The 14652-nt window shown below is 55.4% G+C and overlaps 1 protein-coding gene across 1 annotated transcript; it reads right to left on the bottom strand.

Annotated features, from left to right (window-relative positions):
* Positions 1-6874: 6874 nt before the first annotated feature.
* On the bottom strand, positions 6875-13861 carry LOC308274847 (membrane-spanning 4-domains subfamily A member 15-like; the record flags this gene model as incomplete). Its single annotated transcript, XM_080712765.1, has 6 exons — positions 6875-6991; positions 7888-8001; positions 8330-8422; positions 8652-8708; positions 11861-11983; positions 13637-13861. The coding sequence occupies 6 exons, from the start codon at positions 13859-13861 to the stop codon at positions 6875-6877; spliced, it is 729 nt and encodes a 242-aa protein (XP_080568891.1).
* Positions 13862-14652: the final 791 nt, after the last annotated feature.

Below are 14652 nucleotides of genomic sequence, written 5' to 3'. Positions count from 1 at the left end.
GCAGGGCAGCTTGGGGTGAAGTTGTACCAGCAGAGAGAGGACAGATGGGAGGAAGAAAGTATTTTAGCCTTGTCCCTTTCCCAGTCCTCTTGGTCAGCTCAAGACCCACAGCTGCGCCGGCCTGGCGTCCCAGGGAAACCCACGTCAGGATCTTGGCTGCTCTCTCCCTTCCTGGGTCTTGCAAGTGTTTTATTTTGAAACATTATCCTCTCCCATTGTTCCTGGCTCTGGGAGGCAGGGACAGAGCTGGGTGGGATGCTCTGCCCACCAGTAGAGGGGCAGAGAGCACCAGACTGTGAGCCTGGACTCTGTCCTCCAGGCCCCAAGCTTTAGCCAAGCAGCTGGTTTACGTCTCAGCTGTGCCACCGGGGGAGCTCTGGGCCACAGGGCTGGGCTTGAGGTCAGGTGGCGCAGTGTCTGCGGGGTACAGACCTGGGCCAGACAGGGTTCGGCGGCTTCCTTCACAGGCCAGGAGTCCCGCCGCCACCTGGGCTCTGCCTTGCCCTGTCTGGCTTTGTTGACACCAGGCCTATCTTGTCTTTATCGTGGGGAGTGGCGAGTTTATTGCCTTCGCCTGACTCCTGCTCACAGGGGAGAGCGAGCCGGGGCTCCTGGGGGTGGGGAAGGCTGCAGGGAGAGCACCAGTGTGTGGAGCTAGTGGTCTGAGAGGCGAGACTGCGGTCCGTTGGTTTGACTGTGGAGCTCTGAGCGGGACGCTGCAGGACTCTTCCAGGAAGGAGTAAGGTCTTGTCCATAGAAGGCCCCAGTCAAGGAGGCAGAGACCTGGCCGTGGATGATGCGACTCTAATCAGACTGAAGTGGGAGCAGGAACTGGGAGCGCTTTCGAGGTGCGCACCCTGTGGCAGAGAGGCTGTTGGGGGCCCTTAGAGGACCCGATTTAGCATATCCAGTTAGATAACAACCCACGTATGTGCTGAAACTGGCCTCCACCAGTGCCTGGTGTAAAAAGAAGTCACCTGCAAGAATCCTGCAGAGGCCGCTGCTCTGGGACAAGAGCCCTGTGCGGGTCCCTTGCCCTCTCCGGTCCTCTGCTTTCTCAGAGTTGCCGATGCCTAGAAGGGCGGAGCCTCCTCCTAGCACTGAGGGTCCGTGATTGGCCGCTGGATGGGGCTCCAGCAGGAACCCCACTTCTCAGGTCCTCACCATAGCACCGGACACCTGTTCTCCAGCTACAGTGCTTTTTGTTTCCTCAGGACTCACATCTGTGCCCTTCTTGGGGTTTAAGTTACACCCACCCACCCACCCACTTCCAGACTTGCAGCCAATGACGTGCTGGATGCGGACAGAGAAGGCTGGCCCCAAGCCTGGTATAGTGGTGCACACCCGTAATCCCAGTACTTGGGAGGCTGAGACAGGAGGATCGCAGACTCAAGTGACTTGGCAAGACCCTGTCTCAAAATAATAAACAAAATAGGCTGGGGGTGTAGCTTGGAGGTAGAACAGCCCTGGGTTCAATCTCCAGCACTACACAAAGAAGAGAGAAAAAATAAAGAAAGGAAAGGAAGGCAGGCAGGCAGGCAGGCAGGCCGGCCAGCCACCTTGGTTCAAAGCATGAAGGCACACCCTCTCTGTTTCTTGGGGGCCACTTACCCAGCCTGGGGATGACTGCGCGGGGCTTCAGCCTTCCCTTGCTCTCTGGAGCAGCCTCGGCCCTACAGAGACAGCTGGGAAATCAGAACATCTTTACAATATGTTAGACTTTGGCCCTTTTCCCTGCTGGACCCACCTCCTGCCTCCTGCCCGGCTGCAAAGCCTTCCTGATTTGCCAGGCAGGTCAGCATCTCAGTCCTGCTCTTGGCGTCTCCCCCTTAGAGTTGTCAGTTTCCTTTGGCAAGTACGACGTTGACAGTCCCTCTGTTAACGGTGCAGGACTGGTTGTGTGAAGGTGCTCCTCAGCTTTGTAGAGTCAGAGGTTGAGTGTTTTGAAATATATATATTTTTTAATTTTGGAAGATTTCAAGCATTCACAAAAGCAGAGAGAATAACGCAGCCATCCCCTGAGCCCCTGCCCAGGCTCCGGCTGTCATTAACTCTTGGCTGATCTTTTTCTCCCCAGCTGGTAAGCAAAACTCAGATACCCTGCCATTTTATTTGTGAGTATTTTGGCATTTAATCTAAAAGACATGGATGTTTAAAAATGTATGATCCGATGCTCACAACTAGAAAATTTAAGCAAAGTCTTGGTGCCTGTTGAGGCACATTTATGCCCAGTTTATAACCCTATGGCTCAGCTCTGCTGTGCATTTAGAAAGTACTGGTGAGAGCTGAGAGTGGGGGTGCACACCTGTCATCCCAGGACTCGACAGGCCGAGACAGGGGGACCACAGGTTCGAGGCTAGCCTCTGCAACTCAGCGGGATCCTATTCCAGAATAAAAAATTAAAATAGGGCTGGGGGTGTACTCAGAGGCAGAATGCCCCTGGGTATTGATCTCCAATACCACAAACAAAACAAAAACAACTGGTGGTATGGAGAAAAAGTTCAACACCAGGGGTCAGAAAAGCTTGTTCTGGTTTTGCTATTTACTAGATATTAAATTTCTAGGCAGTTTTGAAAATTTCCTGTCTCCTAAATATCCTTGTGTTTACCTCTGATTTGTTGGAACCAGGCACGGCCTGCAGATTACCTCAGGAGGCCCGGGTCCAGTGTCTTCTCTGCCCTGTGCCCTCCCGGCACCCTCCCTCAGCACGGTGCCATGCTCTGGGATGGGCGGCGCCTCCCCGAGTTCCTGGTGCAGGAGGTGTGCCGCAGGCTCCATGGCCCCAGCAGCCACTGGGAGCTCCTCCTTTTCCAAATGGCTTCTCCCTCCATCGCGATGCTGAAGGTAGGCAGAGCCCTTGCAGATGGTCCCCATGTCAGCGCTTCTTGCCTGCCGCCTGCTTCCTGGCGAGGGAGTCCTCCTGCCTGAGTTCAATTTTACCAATTTTTTTCTTTTTTGGTGGTACTGGGGTTCCTGGAAATCATTCTACTTCCGGGCTACACTCCCAGATCTATTTTATACTTTTATTTGGAAACAGGGTCTCTTAAGCCAATGAGGCTGGCTCCGAACCTGCGCGATCCTCCTGTCTCCGCCTCCCAAGGGTGGGAATTACAAGTGTGTGCCACCACACCTGGCTCAGTTTTACCATTTAATAGCTACGTGGTCTTGGGTCTGAACTCTCTGGACCTCACTCTTCCCTCCCGTAAACGAGGATAATAATACCCATAGATGGGTAGCGGCGTCAGTGCATATGAGATCTGGCATGCGTTAGCTGCTGTGCGTATTTATTATGGTTGCCATGAGCTCTTGGGGGTCGCTGTCTTGCCCGTTCAGTGTGGTGTAAAGTGCTCTGTCACACACGAGGCTGGCAGAGGCATATCCTCACTTGCCTGTCCTGTCCACTAACTGTCCCTTCCCCCTCTCAGGCCTGCTGGGCGGTGCAGGCCCCCGGGAGGTGAGGAATGGGGCCTGGGCCACTTCTCCCACAGGTGCTTTGCACCTGTTCATCACCTGCAGCTTCAGCTCCTCCGATGCGGAAATGTGGGGTGACTTTTCCAGGCCTGGCAGCTCTTTGCTGGGTAGAAAATGGCACACTCATCCCGCGATCTCGTGCCTTAACAGACTCAGTGAGCTCTCAGGGCAGGCCAGGGACTCTGCTCCTCAGGGGGTCCCGAGTGGACAGAGGCTTCCCCTGCCCATAAGGAGTCCAAAATTGTGGTCAGCAGAATGATGGTCACTAAATGTCCATCCCATGGGATCCCTCCCATGGCAAACCGGTCTCGCAAATGTGAGCAGAGCAAGGCTCCCGCCATGGGGAAGTTACCCGTGAGCCCAATGTGATCACAGGCGGAGGAGAGAGGTCAGGGTCAGGAGGGGTGGGAGGAAGGAGGACAGGGCCAGCAGCCAAGGAACTCAGGCTCCTCTAGGAGCTACAAAAAGCAGAGGCCTGGGATTCTCCCCAGAGCCCCACAGGAACTCAGCCCTGCAGATACCTTGATATTGGGATTTCTGACTTCAGAACTGGACAGTAAATGTGCATTGGGTCAAGTCACTGAATTTTTGTAACGAGTCCCAAGCCACCATAGGGACCCAACAGAGTCCAAAGGCAGACTCGAGGGGAGACCAGCTGCTGCACTCTCCTCAAGTATGCTGGAACATAGGTGTGCTGGAGAGGCCGCCTGGACCGGAAGAGGAGGGAGGACGAAGGCAGGCGAACCTCCTGGAGGAAGAGGTATCTCAACAGAGACCTGTTAGGTGGGACACATGGAGGAGAGGGAGGCGGGAACCGCTCTCCAGCAGAAGGAGCTCACAGAGGTTCAAGTACAGGAGGAGGGCCGGGTGCAGAGGACGTGGCTCTGTCTCCAGGGCTGGGCCAGGCTGGAGCATGTGCACTCTAGCCCAAGGGCAAAGGGGAGTCTCCAAAGCCGCAGGGAGACATGAGTCAGTGACTCCTCACCTAAGTCCTTTAGGAGACTCATGGTGGCTGTTATCGTCTCAACAGGGGCTGGGCCAGCTGGGCACTGGGGACGTGTGTCGGGAGGTTGGAGGCTGAGGGCTAGGATGCCGGCGAGGGATGACCAAGGGCCACAGTGTGCTGGGCAGGCGGACTGAGCTGAGACAGTGATGGTGAGTGGGAGGGAGTGGGGGGGGAGAGAGAGAGAGAGAGAGAGAGAGAGAGAGAGAGAGAGAGAGGAGGGAAAAAGGGAGGGAGAGAGAGAAGAGAAACCAGAGAGAGAGAGAGAGACAGAGAGAGAGACAGGGAGAGGAGAGAGAAACAGAGAGAGAGGAGAGAAAAAGGGAGGGAGAGAGAGAGAGAAGAGAAACCAGAGAGAGAGAGAGAGAGAGAGAGAGAGAGACAGGGAGAGGAAAGAGACAGAGAGAGAGACAGAGAGAGGAGAGAGAAACAGAGAGAGGAGAGGAGAGAAAAAGGGAGGGAGAGAGAGAAGAGAAACAAGAGAGAGAGAGAGAGAGAGAGAGGAGAGAAGAGAAACAGAGAGAGAAGAGAGAGGAGAGAAACAGAGAGAGACGAGAGAGAAGAGAAATGAGAGAGAGAGAGAGAGAGAGAGAGAGAGAGAGAGAAGAGAAACCAGAGAGAGAGAGAGAGAGAGAGAGAGAGAGAGAGAGAGAGAGAGACAAGAGAGAGGAGAGAGAAACAGAGAGAGACAAGAGAGAGAGGAGAGAAAAAGGGAGGGAGAGAGAGAGAAGAGAAACGAGAGAGAGAGAGAGAGGAGAGAGAGAGGGAGGAGAGAGAGAGAAGAGAGAGAGGAGAGAAACAGAGAGAGATGAGAGAGAAGAGAAATGAGAGAGAAAGAGAGAGAAGAGAAACGAGAGAGAGAGAGAGAGAGAGAGAGAGAGAGAGAGAGAGAGAGAGAGAGAGAGAGAGGGGGGGGAGAGGGAGAGGGAGAGGGAGAAGAAAGGAGAGAGAGAAACCACAATCCAGCACCCGATTCTGGCCTGGGCACAGTCCTGTCTGTAGTAACAGGATCACTGGGGGGAAGTGGTTTGCATTGGGTGAGAAGTGCTGTCCCTTCCACGGCACACCTGACCACTGGCCCAAAGCAGAGGAAGCTCTCTGGCGCTTGACCTGTGTACAGCACAGGGCGCAAGACTCTGCCTGCAGGGACAACCTCCAGCCACTTCTCCTTTGTGGTTCCTGCTGTTTGGACATAGGGTGTCTCTAGGGCCCGGGCAGTCTCTTCAAGTTCCAGTTGGCATTTGAGGAAGTATCTCAGCTCTTTAATTCCTCCGCACTGATCCGTGGTTCTTGGCCCACACTCTTCTGGCAGGACTCAGCAGAGCACGGACAGCACTGATCCTAGCCCAAGGCCACATTCCTTCTTTCCCTCTCTCTCTTCCTTTCCTTATATCTCCCTCCCTCCTTGTCAGGACCTCAGATAAACCTGGAACACCCCTTAGCTGTTCCTGAGGTTAAACAGCAAAAGCCATTGAGCTCAAAGTGTAAGCCACACTGTTTATTTTCCTCTGTGGTATGGGTGAGACAAACCATAAATGCCAGGGGCTTGTGAATACTGGGCTGAAGGTGTCTCCTTGTTCCTGGGAGACCAGCCAGTTCCCATGGTAACCCTCAGGGGCATCCTCACTCCCCAGGTGGTGGGGGAGGGGAGGGGAACATTGAAAGGCACAGGAGGGTCCCCAGCCCCGGGGAGGAAAGGCCACCTTCACTGTGTACCAGTCCAGGCTGACTGTGGTAGGCAGAGGAGTGGGAGGCGGGCAGTGACAGGGTCATATCAGTTCATATTGCAGATAAGGAAAATGAAGGGTCATGGAGGGAGTGGGGGACAATGCTTGGCCTAGATCCAGGTCTTCAGAGAGTCCAGGGGGCCCGGGAGGACCTCATGGTGATCAGATTCTAGGCGGGAAAATTTAGGTCCATCCATGTGGCAGCGGATGGCACAGGGCAGAACTGGTCTTGGGGCCAGGAGCCCTGAGGTCAGACCCACTGCTGTGGCCCCGGGCCTGGTCTCTGCACCTCTGTGAAATGTCCGGATCATGCTCCACTCCATTCTGGGTTCTGAGATTAAGGACCTTCCCATGGCCTGCGCCCCAGGCCAGGCTTCAAAACCGAGTCCCCAGAGAGGCAGATTTTTCCCAGTGAGCATAGATCAAAGCAGGGCCACACCCCGGGCAGTCTTGGAAGGGTGACAGGACTCGGGGCTGTAGGGCGCACGTCCTTGACATTGGACTGGAATCTTTTAGGAAAGAAGCCACGGGAGTAAGTGGTGGGATGGAGGTCCCGGCTAGTGCCAAATGGAGGGGCTTGGAGGGGACAGGGCGGCAGGGTGCACAGGCGGGAGTGGGGAGAGGCTGGCCAGAGGGGAAGGGCTGGACTCCAGCCTGTGCGAGCCACCGCCGGCTACTCCGAAGACTCTTTGGGCATATACGCCACATTGTCATAGGCAGGGGGCGGAGAGGCTGCCGGGCTGGGGATGCTGAAGTCCGAGCTGAAGGCATTTGGCAGGAAAATCACAGACTGCGAAGAAAAAGAACCCAGCGAGGGTCCCAGAGGGCTCTGGAGCCTTCGGGGAGCGTTGCAATAGTGCCCCCGTGCGGGCACGCGGAGAACGGCGCCCCCTTCGCCGATTCTCACGTGTGAATGAACCACACGCTCAGAACTGCCATCCATTCAAAAAACATTTCAGGAAATCACTTCCCGGAGTCAACTACGATCCAGACATTGGGAGTAAAGCAGTGAAAATCCCAAAGCGGACCCAAATCCCATTCCCCCAGAAGCGAATGCTCCGGCGTTTTCTCTCTGGCCCGTTCCTGCCCTTGTCGAGGGCTCTCGTCGTCTTGCTGGGGCCATACATCTTCTGGATTGTCCTCTGGACTCCGCTCACTGCCCCGTCCCACAACCTTCAGTAACCTCACTCCAAGCAGTATCCCCGTCTGCACGGTCCTGCCCGGGCAGGCTTTGCTCTAACTGGTACCTCGGCCTTCACTGCCTCCTTTCTGTCTTTCCCACCCATCATTTTCTCCGAGAACCAGCTCAATTTCCGTCCCAGTCATACTGTTCTTTCCTAAGCCCAGTCTCCTTTATGGCCCGTGAATTCCAGCGACTCCTACAAAAAAACCTGCAAACAGCGCATGCGCGCTCATCTCGCGCCGCTCCCCCCAAACCCAGGCCTTAGTCCTGCGCAGCCGCACAGCAGCTGGTCCTCTGTGTTGGCGCCTCCCTGTGGCCATGAGGTGAATAGTCCCATCTTCATCGACCTGCCACGACATCCCTGGGTCCCCTGATGTCTCGGGGCTGGACGCTTTTTGAGGCTCCCTCCCTATGGCTTCTCAGAAGGAAGCGGGAGGAGGTTGGAGGCAGATAGCCTTCCCCAGAGGCCCAGGTTTGGCTCGGCCTGGGCTGGGAGTACTCACCGCGTTGGCCTGGGAGCGGGTGGCTTGGCACCCGAAGTGGGTAGCGATGACGGCAATGAAGAACTCCAGGATGGTGAAGATAGTGAGCACCGCCAGGTAGCCCCTGCCTACATCCTGGGGGCACACCCACAGTTAAGGCAGAATCCTCTCCCCCATGGTCACCCGCCAGGTGGGGTCGGAGCTGCACCTGGAGCCGGCTCCCTGCGCGGCACCCCAGAGGTGCACCTGGAGCCGGCTCCCTGCCCCACACCCCCATTTGCTCCCGCGGGCTGCCTCTCGGTCCCCTTGACGCCCATTTTGGGGCCAGGGTCAAGGGGTCGGTGTCTATGGGGTCTATTGGGGTTGGCTGTATCCTGGTGTGGCAAACCCTGGCTTCCCGTCCCCTCCCAGGCAAGACTGAAGCTTTCTCCAAGGTTACCGTTCCAGGGGGCACGTGACACACCCAGTTAGTGACACCAAAATCCATGAGCAGAATGGCCGTCCCGGAGAAGGCCGCCGTGGCACTGAGGGTGTTGGTGCCCAGGCTGCTCCTCACCTGCAGGGGGAGACAGCGGGAGAGGAGCAGAGAGGGGGCCCAGCCTCCTGCACCCTCCCTCCGCGGACTGGGAGTATTTGGATGTGCGTCCTGGCTTTTTGCCTGTCGGCGGGCACTGGGACTGCCCCTTCCAGGCACTCCCGCGACCCCAAGCAAAAGTTAAGCCGACGGGAGGGGCGGGGCCAGCCTCGGCCCCACCCACCGGCCCACCCATTCTGTTCAGACTTACCAGGCAGCGGCTGTGCTGCTTCTCAGCTGCCACCGAGAGGGATCCGGAGATGATGAACTGCAGCGGGGAAAGGGCCCAGTGAGGCCGCCGCAGTGACCCCGGACAGGGCTCTGGGAGAGGGCGGCGGCCACCTCCTGGCCAAGCACCTTGGGTCTCTCTAAGGGCCTCAGGAGGTCTACAAGGTCCACTGCGGCCCGGTCCAGGGGTGCAGGCCACAGCTTACAAGGTCCATGTTCTTATTGGCATCAAAGCAGAGTCTCAGGGGGGAAGGCATCGTTCTTTCGAACATTCGTTCCTCATCAAACATTAGTAGGCGGCAGCTATGTCAGAGCTGGGCAAGATCGATCTGATTCCTGCTCCCTCTCTCGTAGGGTTTAAATTCTTTTTTCTTTTTGTGGGGATGGAACCCAGGGGCATTCTACCTCTGAGCTACACCCCCAGCCCTATTTTTAGTCTTTATTTTGAAACAGGGTCTCACTGAGTTGCAAAGGACCTTACTAAGTAGCTGAGGCTGGCTGCGAACGGTGATCCTGCTGTCTCAGCCTCCCAAATGCTGGGATTAGAAGCGTGCGCCACCATGCCCGGCTAGGGATTAGGTTCCAATTGGGCGCCACTGACACTTGGCAGATAACTCTGAAGAAAAGCAGAGGGTGTTGAAGAGGGCTGTAGTGGGGGGGGGCCCTGGGGCTACTTGAGGGTGGTGGGCAGGGATGTTCTCTCTGAGCATAGGATTAGCGAGGTGCAGAGGCCGACTCCAGAGATGGCTCCCAAGTGGACCTGCCTCCTGGTAGCGTGCACTGGGCAGTGGCCTCACCTGGTGAATCTGGGCTGGCCCTGCGACTGGCTTAACCAAGAGACAGTGGCAGGGGTGCTGTGTGGTTCTGGGACAAATAGTCAGCAGGCCTGGTAGTGTGTGTGTGTGTGTGTGTGTGTGTGTGTGTGTGGTCACAGAGGCAGGTCACATGGCAAGGAGGGGGATGCCCCAGGATTACAGGGGGACAGAGGACCAGGACGGAGCCATGATAGCTGTCCAGGCAGTGCGCACCAGGGTGCTGGCGTGGTGGTGGGGGACGCAGGCGAGTTCAGGCCTGGCTTTGGAGGGTGTGCCCTGGGGGAGCTGCAGGTCCTTTGGCTGAGATGAGGACGGGAAATGAGCGAGGAACCGAGTTGAGTTTTGACATGCCCAGTTGCTTCTCCAGCTTCAGGTGGGGATGTCCAGATCCCCTACATCCAGGGGTGGCTGGGCCTAGAGTCCGGCGCTCAGGGCTGCAGAGTTGCATTGAAGCCGAGCCCAGAGACGGGCAGGGATGGGCCCGGGGTCACACAGAGAAGGAGGCCCCGCTGGGCCCACATTCCAGCTGCCCTGTCTCCTTCCTTCCACACCAAGTTATCCTCCCATCCTGGAACTCGTGGGATTTTCAACTGAGGACTCTTCGGAGCCTCTGTCAATAGCTAACAGATGCATGAAGACATAGATACTTTTAGGAGTCCCTTGAGGGCGGCGATGTTGAGGTCCAATGGAAGGTTAAATGCTGGGGCTACCCAGGTCTGCCAGGTTTCCTGACCTCGAAGTCACCCAAGATTGGAAAACTTGGTTGATTTCCCTCCACCATATTTAAAATCTTTGGGGTACGTGTTTTGTGGTAGGGTCTGGCAGGAGGGAGCTCAGAGAAGAAAGGGACATCTTTGTTTCTTCCTGCTGTGACCCCCCCACCACCCTATTCTCCTGCTTGTCAAACATTTCCTCCAGATTTCAATCACCGGGGACCCCTGAGGGCCCGAGCTTGTCCCTGGGCACGGCCAGGCGACCACCTGCTCCTGCAGTGGTGTGTCAGTGACTTTGGTCTCCACTTTGGGGGTGTGTGAGCCCTTGCTGGAGGTAGCCTGGGCAGCTGTGCCTGGGGCCCCTAAATCATCACAGACCCCTTATGAAACTCTCCAACTCTCTCTCCAAAGAGGAGAGTCTTTGCAAACCACAACCACCATCAGGTGCAACGTTTGAAGGTTAGTCATTGGCTCTAACCTGCATATTCTCCCTCTCTATCTCTATCTCTCATGGTTCTGGGGACCCAGGGCATTCTACCTCCAAGTTATGCTCCCAACCTTATTTTTAAAAAAATTATATATAGTTTTTGTGATGCTGGGGATGGATGGAACCCAGGGGCGTTCTACCTCCGAGATATACCCCCAGCCCTATTTTGAAACAGGATCTCACTGTGTTGCAGAGGACCTCACTAAGTAGCTGAGATTGGCCGAGAACCACAATCCTCCCGTCTCAGCCTGCCAAATACTGGTATCACACACGCGTACCTTGTACCTGCAACGTCTCTTGATCTCTCAGCAAGCTGTGGGGTGGGCAGGGCTAGGTGTAGGAACCCATTTCTTAGGTGAGGAAGTTGAGGCCCGAGTTTCAGTGACTTGCTAAGGGACCCCAGGATAACACTGTGGGGCGCTAAGATTCAGACCCCACAGAGGCTCTGGGGATGGACTGATGGAGGTGCGAGCCCCTCTGCACCTCCGGGGGAGGTGCACCAGCCGCGCTCACTTTGCAAACGCTGAAGCGCATCCTTCATACTGGAGGACTCCCCTGGTTCTCCAGCAGGGGGCGCTCCGGTTGGAGGGGTGTGGATGGAGTAATGGGCTCGGTCCTCATGGAGGGCTGGGACCCACTAGGGAGCGGGAGGGTTTCTGCAGCTGGGGTTTGGATGCAGGGTGAGGCTTAGGATCTGGGGAGCACAGGTATCAGGATGTGGCCCGCATCCCCCATTCTTTTTGGCAGCCTTTGTTGGCTATTTCCCCTAAGCTTTCCATACTGGGAAGCAGTATGCTCTGGCGTATTTTTATTATAAAATAAAAATTGCCTTGGGGATTGAATGCCAAGGTATTCTACCTCTGAGCCGTCCTCCATCCCCGGCCCTTTTTATTTTTATTTTTTAATTTTGAAACAGGGTCTTGTTAGATTGCTGAGGGTTTCACTAAATTGCCGAGATTGGCCACAAACTTGTGATCTCCTGTCTCAGCCTCCCAGACGCTGGGTTACTTGGGATTTCCTATGTCACCACACTCTGCATTCTAGTTCTGGTTTATGATGGGGTTTGGGCTCAGGAGTTAGTTTTAGGTTTTAAAAAAGGGCTTTAGGCCGCCAGCTGGCAGGGGCTGAGCCCAGGGGTGAGCAGGGACCCCCGTGGTCCCCCATGGCCGGCACTCACGCAGGCTCCTCCCCAGAAGGGGACTCCGCATTCGATGAAGAGCATCCCCAGGTGGCCGTGGCGGACCATGAGCAGCACGCTGCCGAAGCCCAGGTGGATGAGGCCGATGAGAATCTGCACGGTCTGCAGGGAGGGACAGCTCAGCAGGCGGCCGGCCGGCTCCACGCCGCCCCCTGCCGGCCGCGGAGGAGAGCACGCCACTGCCCCGGAGGTGCGCGCCCCACTTCCAGCCAGCTACTGCTTGGTTTGAGGTGACATCATGACCACAAATCCTGACCTCTGCAGCCTGCAGTAAACACCTTCCTGAGCAGCGTTCTCATTTCTCTCGCGGTCCCTGATCCATCCCAGCGTGGTGGGAGGCTGCGGCTGCCTCCCACCGGCTGAAATATCCACTTGATTTTTTTTTTTTTTTTTTTTTTTGCGAGTTGGCTTACCAGCACCCCCCACCCATCCATTCCCAGAAGCAGGATGGTTTTCCCAAGGGTGGGGACAGGTAAGTCCTACCGCACTTTCCAAATATATATATGTTTTGGCTACTACTGAATTCGGGAACTTCATGGAATTCCAGAATTGCACTGCGTGCAAAATTCTTGAAATTGGAAAATTGAATTCCAAAGTTGGAATTTCAGAACTGCATGCAAAATTATTTCGGCGTGGGAAGAAATCCGGGAGATACCTGAATCCAGCCTCTGCCCAGCCCAGCAGCCCTTCCCGCCCAGTGACTCCTTGGGCAAAGCGGGATCACCACTGCCAGGTCCAGCAGGGTCCATTAGTGGGCGGTTCTGTATGCAGAACTAGAATCCTGTTTTTGGGGTTCTCATGATCTGTGTATCTCTCTTTCTCTCTTGTTTATTTTGTGACACTAGCACTTGAACCCAGGGACATTCTATCTCTGAGTCATACACCCGCCCTATTTTATATTTTATTTATCTATACATTTATTTTTTTTTGTGACACTAGGGATTGAACCCAGAGGCATTCTTCCTCTAATCTACACCTCCAGTCCTATTTTATTTTTATTTTAAAAAAAGGGTCTCGCTAGGTTACCAAGAATCTCACTACTTGCTGAAGTTGTCCTTGAACCTGCGACCCTCCTGTCTCAGCCTCCCAAGTACTGGGATTGCAGGTGTGTGCCACAACGCCCGGGTTTTATATTTGATTTTTTTTTTTTTTGGTGGTACTGGGGTTCCTGGAAGCCCTTCTACCTCCAGGCTACACTCTCAGACCTATTTTATACTTTTTATTTGGAAACAGGGTCCGACCCTCCTGTCTCAGCCTCCCAAGTACCAGGATTACAGGTGTGTGCCACAACGCCCGGCTTTTATATTTGATTTTTTTTTTTTTTTTTTTGGTGGTACTGGGGTTCCTGGAAGCCCTTCTACTTCCGGGCTACACTCCCAGACCTAATCTATACTTTTTATTTGGAAACAGGGTCTCTTAAAGCCATTGCGGCTGGCTTCCAGTTTGCAGGATCCTCTTGTCTCCGCCTCCCAAGCGCGGGGATTACAAGAGTGCGCCACCACGCCCGGCTATATTTGATTTTGAAATAGGGGCTCGCTAAGTTGCCAGGGGCCTCGCTAAACAGCTGAGAATGGTCTCAAACCTGCAGTCCTCTGGTCTCAGCCTTCCAAGTAGTAGGACTATAGGCGTGTATCACCATGCCCCGCACTTCATAAGTATTTGACCCCTATCTGTTCCCCAATCCCGAGTGCGGGGCGCTCACTCCCTCCCTGCCCAGCACCTGCACCTCGGGTCTCGTAGGGGAGCTGTTCTTACCCCCAAAGCCTTGGGCTCTCCGGTCAGGAATGTCTCCACTGGGCGCAGCTCTGGCGGCTGGGTGGCCCTGGGCGCCTGCGCCCCCAGCGGCGGCTCCTCGAACTGCACGATGCCCGGAGGCTGGCACAAGGACTTGGGCAGAATGGCGGGAGGCGGGCGGAGGCCGCTGGAGGTGCTGGGCGGGATGACCACGAATACCCCGTTGCTGGCGGGAGGTGCGGACATTGTGCGCGGGGAGCCCGGGAAACAAAGGCTGGGGAGATGAGGGTAATGGCTGAGGTCACATTGGCACAGGGCTTTCTGGTTTATAAACAACGTGTCGACCATCTCTTGCTCACAGTATAGCCCCACGTGGATGCTGCTGGTCAGAGCTGGGGATGCTGAAGCTCTGGGGGCTGAAGTAGGTCCCAGACCAAGGGCCGGCTGGTGGGTAAACCCGAGCCTCCATTGCTTGGCTTCTTGGATCCCAGAAGCCCTTAATCTCTGGGTTGTATTACATGGAAGAGACTTTTTTTCCCCTCTTTTTTTCTGCAGTGATCAGTAGCAAACCAAGTGTCCCCCACATGTGAGGCAAAATGCTCCACCACCCAGCGGCACCCCCAGCCCAAGCGGAACCTTTTGAAGGGGCAGATTTTTAAACATCCTCCTTCTCCAGAGAGGCCAGGCGGCCTTCTCTAGAACACACAGCTTCATGCATGCACCGCACGGCCGTGGCATTTTCTTCTCCCCAGGGCAGGATTCACCCTCCTCTTTCTGCTTCTCAGTCCACATCTGTTGAACTGGTGCAGACAGTTACCCTAGGGCATCTCCTGCCGTTGAAGCCTTTCTCTTTGACCACCCAAGCAACGGTTATAAATGTAACCAACATAAACAGAGAGAAGGGAAACCACAGGTGTGGCTGCCCTAGGGGAACACCAGAGAAAAAAAACCAGCCACTGGCCAGGTGTCAGGAGATGAGTTCACCAGGATACACAAGGACGAGCCTGCTGGATTATACACGGACATTTAACATAGGT

Source organism: Muscardinus avellanarius (assembly GCF_963383645.1).
Source record: "Muscardinus avellanarius genome assembly, chromosome: 1".
NCBI lineage: Eukaryota > Metazoa > Chordata > Mammalia > Rodentia > Gliridae > Muscardinus > Muscardinus avellanarius.
The sequence above is the reverse complement of the archived record's forward strand: the minus strand, read 5'-3'. Positions and strand labels throughout refer to the sequence as shown.